This window comes from Purpureocillium lilacinum (genome assembly GCF_023168085.1).
Source record: "Purpureocillium lilacinum CBS 284.36 DNA, scaffold_6, whole genome shotgun sequence".
In the NCBI taxonomy this organism is placed as follows: Eukaryota; Fungi; Ascomycota; class Sordariomycetes; order Hypocreales; family Ophiocordycipitaceae; genus Purpureocillium; species Purpureocillium lilacinum.
The window spans coordinates 1,268,386-1,284,916 of record NW_027072116.1 but is presented as its reverse complement, the minus strand read 5'-3'; the positions used below and the strand labels follow the sequence as shown (position 1 = coordinate 1,284,916).

At 60.6% G+C, this 16,531-nt stretch overlaps 8 protein-coding genes across 8 annotated transcripts; 6 read left to right on the top strand and 2 right to left on the bottom strand.

The window, feature by feature from the left end:
- Window positions 1-1,147: 1,147 nt before the first annotated feature.
- PLICBS_008295 (uncharacterized protein) lies at window positions 1,148-2,203 on the top strand (the record flags this gene model as incomplete). The annotated part of the gene is made up of 2 exons (XM_018324195.2): window positions 1,148-1,256; window positions 1,371-2,203. 2 exons carry the CDS (start codon window positions 1,148-1,150, stop codon window positions 2,201-2,203), a joined length of 942 nt encoding a protein of 313 aa, XP_018177374.2.
- Window positions 2,204-2,737: 534 nt separating this feature from the next.
- On the top strand, window positions 2,738-3,556 carry PLICBS_008294 (uncharacterized protein; the record flags this gene model as incomplete). Its single annotated transcript, XM_018324196.1, has 1 exon — window positions 2,738-3,556. The coding sequence occupies one exon, from the start codon at window positions 2,738-2,740 to the stop codon at window positions 3,554-3,556; it is 819 nt and encodes a 272-aa protein (XP_018177375.1).
- A 1,220-nt stretch (window positions 3,557-4,776) lies between these two features.
- Window positions 4,777-6,790, bottom strand: PLICBS_008293 (uncharacterized protein; the record flags this gene model as incomplete). Its single annotated transcript, XM_018324197.2, has 4 exons — window positions 4,777-6,286; window positions 6,343-6,533; window positions 6,581-6,670; window positions 6,722-6,790. The coding sequence occupies 4 exons, from the start codon at window positions 6,788-6,790 to the stop codon at window positions 4,777-4,779; spliced, it is 1,860 nt and encodes a 619-aa protein (XP_018177376.2).
- Window positions 6,791-7,793: 1,003 nt separating this feature from the next.
- Window positions 7,794-9,198, top strand: PLICBS_008292 (uncharacterized protein; the record flags this gene model as incomplete). The annotated part of the gene is made up of 4 exons (XM_018324198.2): window positions 7,794-7,944; window positions 8,027-8,465; window positions 8,524-8,953; window positions 9,007-9,198. 4 exons carry the CDS (start codon window positions 7,794-7,796, stop codon window positions 9,196-9,198), a joined length of 1,212 nt encoding a protein of 403 aa, XP_018177377.1.
- Window positions 9,199-9,604: 406 nt separating this feature from the next.
- Window positions 9,605-10,789, top strand: PLICBS_008291 (uncharacterized protein; the record flags this gene model as incomplete). The annotated part of the gene is made up of 1 exon (XM_018324199.2): window positions 9,605-10,789. The coding sequence occupies one exon, from the start codon at window positions 9,605-9,607 to the stop codon at window positions 10,787-10,789; it is 1,185 nt and encodes a 394-aa protein (XP_018177378.2).
- Window positions 10,790-10,924: 135 nt separating this feature from the next.
- Window positions 10,925-11,665, bottom strand: PLICBS_008290 (uncharacterized protein; the record flags this gene model as incomplete). The annotated part of the gene is made up of 2 exons (XM_018324200.1): window positions 10,925-11,409; window positions 11,533-11,665. 2 exons carry the CDS (start codon window positions 11,663-11,665, stop codon window positions 10,925-10,927), a joined length of 618 nt encoding a protein of 205 aa, XP_018177379.1.
- Window positions 11,666-12,315: 650 nt separating this feature from the next.
- On the top strand, window positions 12,316-14,129 carry PLICBS_008289 (uncharacterized protein; the record flags this gene model as incomplete). The annotated part of the gene is made up of 2 exons (XM_065601362.1): window positions 12,316-12,496; window positions 13,132-14,129. The coding sequence occupies 2 exons, from the start codon at window positions 12,316-12,318 to the stop codon at window positions 14,127-14,129; spliced, it is 1,179 nt and encodes a 392-aa protein (XP_065457434.1).
- Window positions 14,130-15,215: 1,086 nt separating this feature from the next.
- PLICBS_008288 (uncharacterized protein) lies at window positions 15,216-16,384 on the top strand (the record flags this gene model as incomplete). The annotated part of the gene is made up of 3 exons (XM_018324203.2): window positions 15,216-15,658; window positions 15,718-16,117; window positions 16,187-16,384. 3 exons carry the CDS (start codon window positions 15,216-15,218, stop codon window positions 16,382-16,384), a joined length of 1,041 nt encoding a protein of 346 aa, XP_018177382.2.
- Window positions 16,385-16,531: the final 147 nt, after the last annotated feature.

Below are 16,531 nucleotides of genomic sequence, written 5' to 3'. Positions count from 1 at the left end.
AGCAAGCCCCCCGGAGGCTAGGACTGACGACGAGACCCCTGGGACAGTGGCAGGGCAACACTAAATCCAGAGCTAGGGGACGCCAGCGCGGAGGCTGTCGTGGCGGAAGCTGGCGGAACGCCGCTGATGACGCCGCTGAGGTACGCTGGAGGTGCGCCAGGGAGAGTCCTGGACAGGACGGGCGCCCCCAACGGCCGGGGGGCTCCTTCCATCGTCTCTCTCGACTGGGCGCAGCACAAAGCAGCCTGGGCCGGCGCGGTTTTGGGTGCTGTGCGATGCTCTGCTGGCGCTGTCTTTGTCTCCCAAATTCATCGTTTTTCAGTGCCCGGACGGCGGTGCCAGCCCGCGTGCCACCTCGTTCCATCCGCTTCCCTCCCCAAATTCCCCCTTCGCGCGTCCCTCGCCGTCCCTCGCTCACTCTCACGCCCGCACACCCACCCCCCCCTGCCCACCCACCCACGCTCGCAGACAGGCCACGGCCTGGCTTGTCACTACCGACACAGACCAGCCCGCCAACCAATCTGACCGAGGACCTGCCTGGCGGCGCCGGCTGCTTCCTGCGCGAGAAAAAAAAATCTACTATACATATCTTCTCAACTCCAAGCTGCCTCCTTCCTTTAAATACGTTGCCTTGCCTTGCCTTATCGTGTGACTCTCCCTGCCTGGCCGTTCTCTCCATCGAGCCTCTCGTCGACCCCGTCGTTCATTCTGGTTCTTGTTGACACAGACCCGTCCATCCCTTCATACCTGGACCCGCGAGCCACAGTGCCACCATCGCCCGCCAGCAGACTGCCGATACCCCAGCGAGCTACGACGAGTCCAGTACCGGCCGACCAGGGTCCACCGACTTGCGTGCCTGGCACTTCACCGTCTCATTTGCAAGCATCCAGGTTGCCCGGCCTAACATCAATATCGGTGTCATTATCGACCTGGACGTCTTGCCTCGACGCCCTTACCTTACCCTTCCCATTATTGCCTGGCCCGCCGACCAGGCAGACACTCTCGCTGCTTTCCGCCCGTCGACCTGCCTACCTGGGCATCCGGCTCCGACTCATTCACCCTCTGCGTCTGCGACCCGCACTTGCACGCAGTTCCACCTGCTCTGTTTGACACGAGACGGCCCGTCAACCAGGTCGACATCGCCGCCATGCCGTCTTCCTCGTCGCAGCCGTCCTTCAGCCAGCGTGCCTCGGCCAATTCCGGCAGGCGCGCTCATCAGAGTCACCACAGCTCCCAGCCGGGCCAGACGGCGTCAGGTTTGTCTCCCTCCCTGCACCACCGTCCTCAGTCCTCCCTTCCGCAGCCCCGGTCCTGCACCGCTGTGCCAGTACCAGTACGTGCACCGGCTGACATGTCCCGCCCAACTAAAGAGTACGCCGAGGCGCTCATGGAGGACCTGAAGAACGCAAACACGGACCTCAACAAGGCCAACTCGGAGCGCGACCGCTACAAGTACCTCTACGAGCAGGCCACGCTCAAGTTGTCCCAGTCCCACGCTGCCCAAAACGACCTCAAGGCCCAGGCCCACTCGCTCAAGGATGACTTTAGCGTGCTGCGCGCCCGCGTCCAGCAGCTGGAAGATGACAACGCCCAGCTGCTGTACGAGAACGACCTGTGGGACAAGCACTACACCGGGCTCGAAAAGAGCTACGGCGAGCTCACGGTGCAGTACAACAGCCTGCTGGCGTCAATGCCTTCGTCTTCATCGTCGTATCGCATCTCGACCAACTTGCCCGAGAGGCCGAAGCGGGCGTCTCACCACAAGAAAAAGCCGTCGTCCTCTTCCACGCGTAGAGAGCACAAAGAATCGTCGCCCGCGTCGCGCAAGAGCAACACTAGCAACAGCGACAAGGAGCAAAAGGACCGATTGTCAAAGCGTTTCGAAGAGAAGCGCCCGTCGTCGAGCGGGGGCCGGGGCTCGCGCCGGCACAGCTTCATCGAGGGCTGGGGTCCCGCCTCCGGATCTTCAGCATCGGCTGCTCCACCAACAACCGGGGCCACGGGCCGGGCGTTTGCCGGCGTGGCCACGGCGGGCCTTGGCCAGCCGCCCGCCGTATCCCAGTCGCACAACAAGGTGTCGTTCTCCTCGGTGCCCCGGACCACGGCCAACCCGCTCAGTCCTGGCCTGTACAGCAACACGGCGGCGTATGACGACGAGTACTACGAGGATGGCAATTACCACCCGTACCCGGTGGCGCGGTAACGGCATTTGCGATACAATGCATTGTCTCAAAACGTCGCACTCGGCAACCCAGCGGGCAAAAAGGTACCAGACCCGGCTGCCTTAGCGGACCGGGTCCACTGTTTCCGCCACGCCGGCCCCGACCCAAACTTTGCTTCGTACTTCGTACACGTCGTTTTGTGTTTGGTGCGGGCAGGGAGGTCATAAGGCGCCAGCCTCCTCTTGGTTGTCCGATACCGCCCTGCTGGAGCCTCAAGCGCCGAACATCGTAACGCCGAAGGTCCCCTCCAAGGAAGCGCCGCAAGACCGTGGTGAATCGTCGCTCCATTTGCCTTGGTCTGCCTGCCGCCAGCGAACAATCCCTGTCATTGCACCCGGCTCGGACTTTGGAATGTTACCTTGGGCTTGACTCGCCTTCGGGAATTCCCACTTTGACCTGTTGATAACCACAATCCCCGCTCCATTGACTTGGCCGTGGACACTCCCGCATCAACGTCAACGAAAAACGCTCGACTGCGCTGCTTTGAGTTTGTCTTTATCATCACCGCCACCGCCATGAAGCTCTATCCTAGCCTCTCTGACGACCTCGCCGCCTGGGCTCAGCGGCAGCCCGTCTTCTTCACGGCGTCGGCAGCTACGCATGGGGCGCACATCAACGTATCCCCCAAGGGCCTCACCGATACGCACTTTGCCGTCCTTGGGCCGAACAAATGCGCCTACATCGACCGCACCGGCTCCGGCTGCGAAACCATCTCCCATGCATACGAAAACGGCCGCCTGTGCCTCATGTTCATGAGCTTTGGAAACACGCCTCGAATCATGCGCCTCTTCTGCCGCGCCACCGTTGTCGAATGGGACCAACCTGCCTTCCCCGAGCTTGTACGAAAGATCGCCAAAGGCAAAAGGGAAGCATTCGACGGCGCTCGCGCTGTTATTGTTGGTGATATTTGGGAAGTGCAGACAAGTTGCGGTTACGGCGTGCCGCGTGTTAAGAAAGCGTTGTATGCGCCCGGAGAGGACGGCCCACCTACTCCGGTCGAGGATATCTTGCGCGACGGTTTCGAGCCAGACAGGAAGCTGGATGAGCTTGCCGTCTTCGAGGCACGCCCGACCATGGACCACTGGGCCTCCAACAAGGCACAGAGCAATGGCTTGGTCGATTACCAGGGCGTCAACAATGCCGACAGTATCGACGGGCTACCTGGCCTGCGCAGCGCCCGCCGCGAGACGGGCGAGACGCTCTGGTTGCGCGACCTCACGGCTCGCTTGAAGCGCATCAGCGCCGAGAAAGAAGCCGTTGCTGTTGGGTTCCTGCTTGCCATGATATTGTACTTTGTCCTGGTAGGCTTTTCCAGCCTGCCGCTCAAGCTGTAGACTTTGGCTGTACTTGTTAGTGTTTGATCTTGTTTGAGCTGGGTACTGTCTTGAAATGTAATCGTGGTCATGTTCTAACAGGCGTTGGGGAGTATGTACCGGGTATGCGCCACCATAGCAATCGAGCGCCGAATTTAGACATTTCAGTTACTTCCTCGTCGTCATTTCCACGTGAAGGAGCACCCTTCCATGGAGTTTCCTCCAACGACAGCCATTAGGTTTCGAGCCGCTGTATCAGTTGCTCCATATCCCTCTCTGCATGGCTTCTGCGAAAGCTTCTCCAGGTATGTCTCGAGCTCAAACGGACCGGCGTGAGCGTACCGCCCCCCGCCCCCCCTTTCTCCTTTTACTCTTCTAGTCTATGCATCATTCTCGTCAAAACCAAACTTGAATTCAAGTCATTAGCAATGCATGCTCCTAGGCAACATTGCAATGGGACGCCCAGTGGTCGCATCGAGGTCTGTCACTACGTGATGGGCGGAGCGATGTTCTTGTCGCTTCGACCGGGGATTTCCGAACAAGGTCATGGACAACTCCATTGTTGTTTCAGTGAGGAACAAACAGCTGCCTGGTACAAAAGCGCAGCTTAATCTGTGTCTGTTATCGCTGCAAATGCCGTGTTGTAGAAGTGAGTTCTGGATCGGATGCGGACATCAAGACAGACACATATGACACTGCGTAACCCCATGTACGGCTTGCAAAATACTTTAATGTCTGCAACATAGTTGATGAGCATGCCACCGCATAGCATACGCAACGCACGTCCGCGACAAGGCTGGACAATCCTCAGGAGCATCATGGCGTGTCCAGAAGAAGCATCCTATGTAGCTACAGCTGGAGCATGCTCCCTCCCTCTTCGCTTCGTTCGCTTGTGGTTGTTAACCCTATTGCATAGTCCCGTCGACACGCTTCTTTCCTTCGCATCTTCCAAAGCATGATGGCTCGCTGCTAACTGCCATCTCATGGCACAGAAGCTGTGATGTCTGCGCAACGTCTACAACTTCTCCTTCGTCGCCATCATCCGTCGAGACGGTCTCGTAGACGTCTTCTGGACAACGGCGGTTGCACGAGAGCCTGCGCAAGTGAATCAAGCCAACTCGCTCGCTGCCCGAGGGTGGGGAGCGCGGGTGAGACGGCCTCTAGCCTCGATGCCGTTAGCTTGGATTCTTCCGGGGTTATGCTGAAATAATGTCATGGGATCAAGTCCCCTGCCAGGTCAATCAGCCACCTGTACTGGCAGCTGTCGCAGCAGCAGCCGCAGTAGCCTGAGCGTTGCTCTGTCCACCCGACTTGTTGCCACCGCCACCGCCCCTGCCTCGACGACCACGTCCAGATCCCTTCTCTGGGTTCGTAGACGATGGCGGACCACCAGAGGAGGTGGCGGCCGGCTTCTTGTCCTTGCGTTCGAGAACCTGGACTGATGTCTGAGCAACCTGCACGGGGCTCGCGGCCACGGCTTTGACGAGACTTTCATGCTCTGCGAAATCGACATAGGCGAAGCCTTTGCGCTTGTCCATGTCGATAGATGTGACGGAGCCGTAGGCCTCGAGGGCTTGCCTAAGTGAGGCATCGGTGACGCCTTGGGATGCGCTGGCGTGCTTGATAAACGCGCGTGTCGCGCCGGGAGACACGCCTGACGCCTTCTTCTGCGGAGCAGCGGCCTTGCTGTTAGCACCCTTGGCGTTGGTAGAAGAAGCGCCTGTTGATTTGCCGTTCGGTGCCTGGGCTGCTGTTGTCTGACTGTCGGCAGTAGGCGTTGCTACCTCGGCGTCAACCTTTTTCTTCAGAATAACCGGCGCGGTCGTTGGCGCGGGCTGTGAAGCTGAAGATGAAGCCTCGGCGGCCTTGCCCTTCTCGGCGCTTTTACCCCCGCGGGCTCTGCGTCCGGACTGTTGCGAGGCCTTCGAGGCCACCGGGCTGTCGGGTCGACTTCTTGGCGGCTGGGGAGTCGAGTCTGCGGGCGCTGGAGCGGTGTCGCTTGCGGAAGCCGGGCTGTCCTTGGCCGATGGCGCCTTGGAATCGGCTTCGGCCTTCGCGGCGTCGTGCCTAGCTCGCCGATGGGCGCTGCCGGGACTCAGGCCCAAGTCTCGTTGCAAAATTCTCGCGGCAGCGGCAATGCCTGCGCGGCGGCTCTTCGGGGCGTCTGCGGCACCGGCGGCGGAGATTTGGCTGGCAACGTTCTTGGCCGCATCGGCAGCTTGTTCCGTGGCCGCCTTCTTGCTCAGGATCTTGACTGTCTCTCTCGGTGCTTTCTCGGACTTGTCGGCCTTGGGATCCTTGGACTTCTTCTTGGAGTCCTCGTCCTTGGAACCGCCTTTCTTGGATGACTTGGCGTTCTTTCCAGAGTCCTTGCTCTTGTTCGCCTTCTTCTCCTTCAGATATTCGACCAACGGGGTAGTTGTGACCTTGGTTTCCTCCTTGACCTCGTCGGCTTCCTCAACATCGATGCTCTCGCGAAGCGGGGCTGGGTTGGCGAGAGCCTCCAGAAAGGTCATGAACTCTTGGTCCTGGTCGATGGTTCCCTGACGGGGATCTGTGCGTCGCTTGCTGCCCGGGATCTTCTTGTATGGGGAGAACTCAAGCGACGGAGGCCCCACCAGCGAAGGGTTGGTGAAGGTCGCCTTGGCGTCTTCCCACGTCGCGGTGCGAACGATCTGGCCGAGTGCCATGATATCGTCCTTGCGCACCAGATGGAGGTATGCACGGCTGGGACGTGACGGCTTCGAGGGGCTATTGGACTTCGTTAGATTCACTGCAACAGAAACTATACCACGGAGAAAGCTGACTCTGTTGAGACCTTGCCGGGGCTGTACGACAGCCAGTCGACCTTGCCCTTGTTGACTTCCCAGTCAGGGCCGAGGATGGCAACAAACTCGGCCACGGTCATGCCGGGCGGCAAGCGTCGAATCACGAGCTTCTCGCCTTCATCGTGAACCCTGGGCTTCGAGCGTCTCGAAGGCTCCGTCCCGCTCGCGTTCTGGTGATGGGGGTTAGCCGGCTTGCACAGCTTCGACGAGGCGATACACGTGCCTTAGTCGAGTCGGTGTTCCTATCTCCAGAGCCTTTAGCCCTGGGTGGCCTGGATCCGCTGGCTTCGCCCGACGATGCTTTGCCCTGGAGCGAGTCAGCGAGTGCAGCTGGCGAGAGAACACGCGGGAGAAATACTTTGCCTTCGGCAGCCTGAGAGACGCCGTTGGACCTACGGGCCAAGACCTGTGGCCCCGGGGCCGACATTGCGCGGGCCGTCGATGATTCCGGCCGATGGCGCAACTTGCAGCTGGAACCGGGGTGCTCGCATTGGTGAGACCTCAGTGGGTGGACGGCCGGGCGGGTGAGAAGCGCAGTGAGGGCGGATGGTGGACGATGATGAGAGCGTGTTTGTGACGCTTGCTTTGGCGGGTGAAGGTCCGGCGCCCCACCACGAATCGAGTGGCCGCAGAAGGAGCAGCTGGCGGGCAGGCAGTGGGAAAGGTGTGGGGTGGACCGCAGGGGGGCTTTGGCGGATTGGCCAGCGCTCGAGATAGGAGCACGGCCGCCTGCAGGTTTTGGTACCGGATGGCGCCCGGCTTGGTGCAGTGGTACTTGATCAGTCACGTGGCAGGGTCCGCGACAGCGCCAATCTTGAACTCCGTACGAGTCGCCAGGTCCCGTCGTGGCACCCGGCTGGCGCTGTAGGCGGTGCCTCCAGTGGTTGACACGCGCCAATACCGCACTACAGCTGGGCTTCCAGCGGGCGTCAAAGGATGTGGCTGCGGACTGCCGGTACTCCCTTAACCTGACCTGCTTCAGGGCCCTTAGTAATGTCGATGCAGCTTGTGAGAGGGGAGAGAAGAGGAGCACGACACAACATCGTCCGCCATTCCATTTCCTTCGCAGCGACACTTTATTGCTTGAATAAACCAAACACGTATTCGACCTCAGCGTCCATCATCCTTGCCATTGCGTGAGCGCCCAGGGCCCAGGGCAGACCACCACGAGATTTGTCTGGCCTGTCCCGATAAACTCCCGATCCAGTCTGACGACACCCCCCACCCGCGCGACCAGCACGGGCCCAGAGCCCAAGCGCGGCACCCCCCTTGCCTGGCCCTGCCTTTGAGCTGCCCTGCCTGGCTTGCCTCGACCACATCAACCTCCCCTCCACGGGGCCATCGCCATCAACCACCCCAGCCGCGCTTCCGCTGGGCTGCCATTCCCGCCCTCGCCCTCGCCTCTCGCGGCGTGCTCGAAATCCGCCGCCATGGCGTCCACCGTTCCCCGACCGGGGCCTGCCAATCTCACCCCCAATGCCGGACTGGACGAATGGCTCGAGGAGGCCAAGCAGTGCCACTACCTGCCCGAGCGGGCCATGAAGGAGCTATGCGAGAAAGTCAAGGAGATCCTGATGGAAGGTTCGTCGTCCCTGCATGGTACTCCCTGTCTGTGCGCGCCTCGTCAGGGTCCGCCCGCTGACCACGAGCAACACACGTGCAGAGTCCAACATCCAGCCTGTGTGCACCCCCGTCACGGTCTGCGGCGATATCCATGGCCAGTTCTACGACCTGCTCGAGCTCTTCCGGGTCTCGGGCGGCATGCCCGGCGAGAATAACGTCCAGCCCCCCAAGACGGCCACCACGGTCATCACATCCGAGGACATCGAGCCACCGAGTGAGATTACGAACCCCAAGCTGCGAAAGAAGCTGCGATCGCCCATCCCAGGCTCCAGTGCTGATACCCAACAAGATGCCGCAGCCGCAGCCCCAGCGGCCGACACGTCGACTGCTTCTGCCGGCTCCAGTCCTGGTTCCGGCCCCGTGCCCACGGTGACTTCCTCCCAAAGCGCGGAAAACAGGTTCATCTTTCTTGGAGACTTTGTGGACCGCGGATACTTTAGCTTGGAGACGTTTACGCTGCTCATGTGTCTCAAGGCCAAGTGCGATCTCCCCCGTCCTAATGGACTCCGGGTTGTCCATCTGCTGACAGCGACATAGGTATCCGGACCGAATCGTTCTCGTTCGCGGCAACCACGAGTCGCGGCAAATCACCCAAGTCTACGGCTTCTACGAAGAATGCCAACAAAAGTACGGCAACGCGTCGGTCTGGAAAGCGTGCTGCCAGGTATTCGACTTTTTGGTCCTGGCCGCCATTGTCGACGGCGAGGTGCTCTGCGTGCACGGTGGTTTGAGCCCGGAGATCAGGACCATTGACCAAATTCGAGTCGTCGCCCGCGCTCAGGAGATTCCTCATGAGGGTGCTTTCTGCGATCTCGTGTGGTCCGACCCCGAAGATGTCGACACTTGGGCTATCAGCCCTCGCGGTGCCGGCTGGCTGTTTGGCGACAAGGTGGCCAACGAGTTCAACCACGTCAACGGCCTCAAGCTGATTGCGCGAGCGCATCAGCTGGTCAATGAAGGATACAAGGTTGGCGATCCTCGGCGACCCATTCAACGAAGACCATGGCTGACCTTTTGCAGTATCATTTCGAAGAGAGCTCGGTGGTGACGGTTTGGTCAGCGCCCAACTACTGCTATAGATGCGGCAACGTCGCCTCCATCATGTCTGTAGACAAAGACCTCAACCCGAAATTCAGCATCTTCTCGGCGGTGCCGGACGACCAGAGACACGTGCCGGCGAGTAGACGGGGGCCGAGCGACTATTTCCTGTAATGAGCGATGGGACTCTTTCAAGCATCGGTACGGTTTGGGCTCTAGATGTACACTAGCACACGGTTGAGATATCCATGACTTGTGAATGAATGGCAACGCATGATGGTTGATTGGGTAGCTGGCATTCCTGTCGATGAGGGTGTAAAGTGGCCAAAGCCTGCTGGCGACGAGTCCGAACGGAATCCACGTACATGCAAGTGATGGCGTTCTAGAGACTGACCGTCGACAATGACGGGCGTCGAGCTCCACCCCAAACACATGACCCACCAGGACCTGCATGACTGACTTCTTTGGTCTTTGCACCTCGACAACATACGTCTGCCTGGAAGTGCATAGTCCCACCGCGAACTACAGAACCAAACGATGCCTTGAATCTGAGAGGTCCTTTGCGCCAAAACGGTCAGATATGCCCAAGCCGCGGCAAAGACAAATCAACCCCATCCAGGCGGCAGTGGAGCGATGGACGGCCACCCTCGACGCTGAGGGCTCTGACAAGTCGCAAGCATGGCGCGAGTCTCTTGTCAACGGTGCCCCCAAGCGCTTCACGATCTACGAGCCCATGGCGCTGCTGCCGTCCGGCAGCTTCACTACCCCGCCCTGGGCCGTGGAGCTGGCGCGCCAGGATGGTGACACGCTGGAACGCCTCTGGAGGCTCATCCTGGAGGAACTGTCCAAGAACGCCAAAGCCACGCTAACGAACCTCGCGGTCAACGAGGGCATCCCGCTGCAAAGCGAAGGCGGCGACGCCGAGAACGTGCTGCGCAGCCCGAGCGGGCTGAAGATGCTGTTTGGGGACTTTGGCCCTGCACAGCCGGCGCACGATCCGCCGTCGGCCGCGGACTTTGACGCCGCCTTCTGGGTCTCGACGAAGCAGAACGGCATCTACCAGACGTGGGCGCCGCGATGGACCATGTTCAGCCGCGGCAACGTTAAGGAGAAGGCCCGGCTGCTCGAGTTTCCGCGTGCCAAGGCGGACGGCGACGACGTCTGGGCGCTGGACCTGTACGCGGGCATTGGGTACTTTGTCCTCTGCTACGCGGCGCTGGGCATGCGCGTCATGTGCTGGGAGATCAATCCGTGGAGCGTCGAGGGCTTGCGGCGCGGCGCGCGGGCCAACGGACGGAGCGTGAGGGTCGTGCAGGGCTCGGAGGACCTGGCGCGGCCGACGCTGGACTGGGTACGGTCCAGGCGCGGGGAGCTAGATGTCAGTGGCGGTGAGGACTACGAAGACATTGTCGTGTTCCTGGAGAGCAACGAACACGCCGCGAGGAGAGTCGCTGAGGTGCAGGAAGCGGCTGCGGTGCGGGAGGTACGGCATATAAACTGCGGTTACCTGCCGTCCAGTGAGCCGACATGGCGGCCGGCATGGGAGATGGCGCGTTGGAGCCGCGAGACGTGGCTTCATCTGCACGAGAACGTCGGTGCCGCAGACACGGAGGCGAGGCGGGAGGAGATTCAGCGGCGCTTCGTGGATTGGAGCGAGACGGAGGGCCGCGGCCGGTCGGCTGCTGTAGAGCACGTGGAGCTGGTCAAGACGTTTGCGCCCGGTGTGTGGCACTGCGTCTTTGATGTATATATAAAGAGGATCTAAACGTACATGCCACGATGGTATCTGGCCACCTATGTACAAGTCTCGTAACCGGCGTGGCACATTGCAGCCGACATCCCCCCCATCCAGCGCCTATCCAACAACGCCAATGACTGCCTGTATCTAATCATGCCTCATCTAATGTTGCCTGCGGAACTTGAGGGGAATGTTCTCCTCGATGATGGACTTCTTGTCCATGGCCTCCTGCTCCTCGCGCGCGCGCTCCAGATCCTCGTGGTGCTTGAAGTGCTCAATGTCCTCGGGGTGCGTCAGGTCCTCGAGCTTGGTGTTCTCGTCGTGGTACTTTTCCCAGTGGTGGATCTCGTACTCGTACTCGTCGTCGCCGTGGTGGCCGGGCCCGGTGCCGAGGTCGGGCAGGGTCTTGCCGGCGGCGACAAAGGCCTTCCACTCGGCGCGGCTGACGTCGCCGTCGTGGTCGGTGTCGAGCAGGTGCAGCAGCTCGCGCGTGATCTCGTCGCGGCGGTCGAGCGAGACGTGCTTGTTGGACTGGTCGAGGAGGCCGTAGGTGCGGTGCAGCTCGTCGGCCTGCCAGGTGTCGTCGGCGTTGTAGTCGTGGAGGGTGAAGAAGGAGTCGGCGTCCCAGCTCGACATGTGGTGCTCCTCTGCGACGGGGCGATTGTCAGCAACAGCAGACACAGACGAACGCGCAATCGCGCGAGCGCGTCTCATGGCGGAGAGCAGCGTGGGCAGATGCGCTCGAAAGATTAGGGGTCAGAGACACGTACCAGCCATGTGTTTCGTCATCCAGTCGGCGTTCTCGTCCACCATGGGCTTCTGGAGGTGCGACCCCGTCCGGGCGTCGTGGGCGAGCGCCAGGCCCGCGAGGGCGCACAGGGGGGAGAGGATGGACGTGCGCATGATGGCGAACCGTGGTCCTTGGGGCGATTGGCGGCTTGGCTGCAATCAATTGGGCGTCGCGGAGGTGCAGTCAATGCCGGCGTGATGTAGTTGAGTGAGGACACCTCTTCCGGGGTTGCGTTCCGGCGTCCACGTTGCGCTCAAGTGACGGAACGGATCTGCCTCGACTGCCACGCTGACGGAACGACCCGTCAGATCAGGGAGGCCCGAGTGCCAGGCAACTCGGTGCAAGATGCGGAATTGGCTCCGGTGGGGTCGCGCGGGCTTACTCCTGAGCAATGGTGCCCTGACGGGTCGCGCGACCGTCATCCCCTGAAGCAGCCAATACATACATGGAGCTTATGCTCCCGTCCGCTATACTTGTTGAACCCGGAACAATTGGTGTCGATGCCATGACCTTTGCTCGGGGAACTCGCATGTCAACAGACATCGGAACATATGCAGAACAGCGGAGGTTAAGGCGGTGATGCAGGGCGGCACGAGAACTCTGATCTGGCTCGCCCAATTCGGCCAGAGCGTCCAGTGGTGAGAATACTGAGGGGCCTGCAGCAACCTCCTCCCGCCCGTCCTGTCAGAGCCCATGATTCATAGCCGGACAGCGTTCCTTGTCGACGGCTCTCCGAGCCTCGAGAGCTCGGAAATAGGGGACGATGTCGGGCTCTGCATCATCCGTCGGCGACGTCCGGGACGGCGGCTCCGTGTACAACACGAGTGAAGCTGCGACGGCGCTCATGAACGCGATATTCGCCCAAGATGTCAGTCAGGTCGAGGCGCTCTTGACGCAAGACGCGACGCTGGCCAGCGCATTCGTGACTCACTCCTACAAACCATGTGTAGACGATGACGGACGGGACGAGCTGGCCTCACGCCCCCGGACAGAGCCCGTCATCGCATCTCCTGCTGCGCGCTGGGGCTAGGATGCCTCGCAGCACCGAGGTTTGGGCAAGGACGGGCGGATTCCTGGAACGCGGCCTTGTGACCGGCGGCATTGGCTACGTGGCCGGCTAGAACGGCCATGTGAGAACCATCCAAGCACTTTTCGATCTCGGCTTCAAGTTCACGCCCCTTTGAGCGCGAACGGCTCGATTATCCCCTCGCGTTCTTAGCTGGGGGCGAGCTCCGCCCTGGCGGCGGATGTTGCATGTCGGCGCTGGCAATGGGCTACGGCCATCGAGATGTCGTCGCTCTTCTTCTGCGCCAACTTGACGAGGCCGAGCTTCGACGAACCCTCTCCCCCGGGGAGTGGCCGTGGAACCCAACCATAATCGATGCGTGGCTCGTCTGTGCGGTGGCTAAGGTCTGGAGCAAGGGCGAGACCGAGGCTTGGCCCTGGGAAATGCCATAGGTGCTCGCGTAGCGCGAGGAGATTGTGCATGTGCTCCTCGATCATGGCGCCAACCCGGCGGTGGAGCAAGAGTTTGCCAATTCCTTGCTGCTTTGTGCCTGCTAATGGGCGGGCTCGTCAGTGATTGAGCGCCTCATCGCGACCACGGCAGCAGACGTCAACACTCGCCATGCTCATACTGACCACTGGGAGCGGCCTCGGGGCGGCCGCCAGGTGACGGCGTTACAGCTGGCCGCGACGCACCAGAACCTGGCTGCCGTCAAGAGCCTCATCGCCGCAGGCGCCTCCGCCCAGCTGACGGATGAGAACGGCCGCAACGCGCTTCACTGGGCCCTGATGGGCCGGAGACGTCATGTCGGGGCGGAGGTCCGCCGCTGCCGCAGCGGCACGGACGACTGCGAGACAGCCGTAGTCTGGTCGCGGCCCCTGGACATCATGGCCGAGCTTCTGCCATGCGTGACCGACGTCAGCGTGACGGATAGCTTTGGGCGGACGGCATTGCACTATGCGGCCAAGTCGTTTCTCTGGGACGCCATGGCGGTCTTGATACGTAGCGGAGCCGACGGCTCGTTGCGAGACTCTGACGGATGCACGGCCGTCTTTTACATGGCGAGGACCGCGCCTCTACAGTGGATGCTCACGGCACTCCGCGACTCATTCGACGACGACATCCCCCTCTCGGAAGGCTATCTCCTAGGCCTGCGCCTCCTCGGACAGCAGCTACGAGACTCCAAAGCCCCGATGGGCCTTGACCTGCGATGCTTAGGTGGCCAGACGGCCCTCATTGCAGCCTGCCGCGAAGCAAACCTCTCCATGGTGGAGATGCTGCTATCGCTCTACGCGCAGGTCAACATCGCCGACGACGAGGGCCAAACGGCCCTGCATCACGCCGTCATCTCGGCGTACGAGATCGCCCCTTCCCACCGGGAAGCCATGGCGCGAACCGAAGAGATGAGGCGGCTGCTGCTCGACGCCGGGATCGACGAGTCCATACGCGACCATGCGGGGAAGACGGCCGCGGATGTGGAGAGCGAGCTGGAAGCCAAGTACCGGCCGAATGGCGACCGGAATCGTCTTCAGTATAAGCCGAGGAGGAGCATGGCCCACTACGAGTTCTAGCTGGGCCATTGTGTAAGTTACTTTGGCTGACCCGTCGCGGGCACGTGGCCCCAATATCGATTATGCCGACTTTCTATCATGTAGATTGACAAAAAACGTAGATATGTTCTGTTTTGTCTCGACAAAGAGAACTTCTCATAGAACCGAGAGCCCCGCAAGCGGCTCTCTCGGCAAAGATGCATGATGGTAGGAATAGGTGTTGAGGGGGCCAAGTACAGGACTCTCCCCTTCGCATACAGAGTACGCCCTTAAGCACTGAAGCAGACCCGAACCGCCAAAGTTGGCGTCTGACGGTGATACTTGGATCTATAAACCATCAACGTTAACGAACCATAAATCATGAACGATACCCAAACAGTGAACCGAGTCAGCCTGTAACTATAAACATAGCAGAATGAACAGGCGGTTCTCTGCCCTTCTCTCGCGTGTCCGCGACTGCGATCGATGGTTCTCACGATGGGCTCCGGGGGCGGGAACGTACGCTAACGCATGCCGTGAGACGAACCAGTTTCCCGGCCTCCAATCTGCAAGAGGAACCTGGGACTGATCGACGGCAACCAAGCTTTGGTCGGGCGCTCTCATGTCTGTCTCGCCGTGCTCCGACAGCAGCCTGCCTTCCCCTCCCTCCCCTGCCACCCCACCATTCCCCGTCTAGTAGTGAGGATGAGAGCACGAACGGTCCCGGGGGGGCCAGGGCCAGAAGCGCTTTTGGCCCAACGCAGCTGACGGGACCTTGCTCGACACTGCCTTAGCCTCTGCACAGCAAGCGTCACGACGTCATTGCGCCAAGCTCAATCGGCGGAGTGACCTGGCATCTGACAGCTGCCAACTGCCTCAAATAGAAATGACCGAAGTCCACATGCAACTATGCTTTATGTTACGAGACGATGGCCCGTATCAGTTGGCCAGATTCCCTCCCGCCTTCACCTACATCCTGGCCATCTGCGCCCGATGACGTAGATCGGGGATGAGGCGGTACGCGCCCCTTGTTGATGGACAGCCGCTGGATTTGTTTACTTCAGTCACTTCGCATCTCCCAGTCTTCCGCTCCTCTTATCAGACCGAGATCCCTTCCCAGCGACTGCAATGGCGTCAGTAACATCGTCCACGCCGTCGACGCAAGCATCCACAGCTGCGTCGCGCACGACAAGCTGGAGCAGGACCGTCAGGCCGCGCCAGGTCATCGCACCGCTCACGACAACATTCACGCCTGCTCCGGAATGCAGCCATTGGACAGACAGTGGGCCCGGTCGGATCACCAGCGGCACGTTGTCTGCGCAATGCGTGGCCTTCTACTCCATTGTCGTGTGCAACTCGCAGACGACATCGGCGCCGCCGTGCCTTCCTACTGGTTCTACATTTGAGACAGTCTATGGCGCGTTCTATTCCCCAGGGCTCTTTTGTCCGTCGGGGTGGCAGCCAGTGGCCTCTGTGACGGCGGGCGACAAGGGCGACGAGTACGGGTTTAAGAATGCGATGCGCGTGGATGCCCTGCTCCCGGACGAGACCGCGGTTGCATGCTGCCCAAGGTGCGAATTCATTTCTCAGTAACGTTTGACAGACACTAAGCAGATCCTCCGAGTGGCAGCAACTACGCGTACTTTCCCATCGTGGATGCCGGAGGCGCGAGTGGCATCTGCACCAGCAACGTCGTCACCAATCCCGTGTCGTACAAGTCTTGCGTGCCCTCTTCCTTCTTCCAAGAAATCACCCGGTCTGATATCGGCGAGTACATTACCGTGAACTATACCCAGCAGCGCAGCCTCAACAGCGACTCGAGCACTCGCGTCTGGTTCGCAGGCATTCAAGTCATTGCGCCTACAGTGCAGATCAATCACCGGCCGCAAGACCGAAGCCTGGCACCCACCTCGTCGTCGCAGTCCAGCGTCCCCACGAACGGCACCTACAGTGGAGGGGCCGGTGGTGGCATCCAAGGCTCAACGACAGCGACGCTCAGGGCAGGCGGGATTGCGGGCATAGTGATTGGAGTTTGTGCATTCGTGGGGGGCTTGCTCCTTTTCTCGATGTGGGCATATAGAAGACGCCGAGCTAAACAGGCAGAGGCCAAGACGCCACACATTGAAGAGAGCGGCAACGACGCCGGCTATGCCAAGCCGGAGCTGGACTCGGCAGAGCAAGCAAGACCAGAACTGGAAGATTCAGCCAGACTTGAGCTTGATGCTGCCACAAGCCACCCCATTGTGGAGCTGGAAGGGGACAACACACGTCCCCGTAGCGAGCTGCCGGGCCATTGAGGAGAGATGCGAGCAAGCAAACGTCTCGCGTTGTCACATGCTCTCCTACGTGCCTGGACCGGCACGCCTCTTTCAAACGTTGAAAGCATTCCTTGCATGCGCATTGTCGGCCGCCGTGACGTCCCCAATTCACTCGAAATCGGTTCT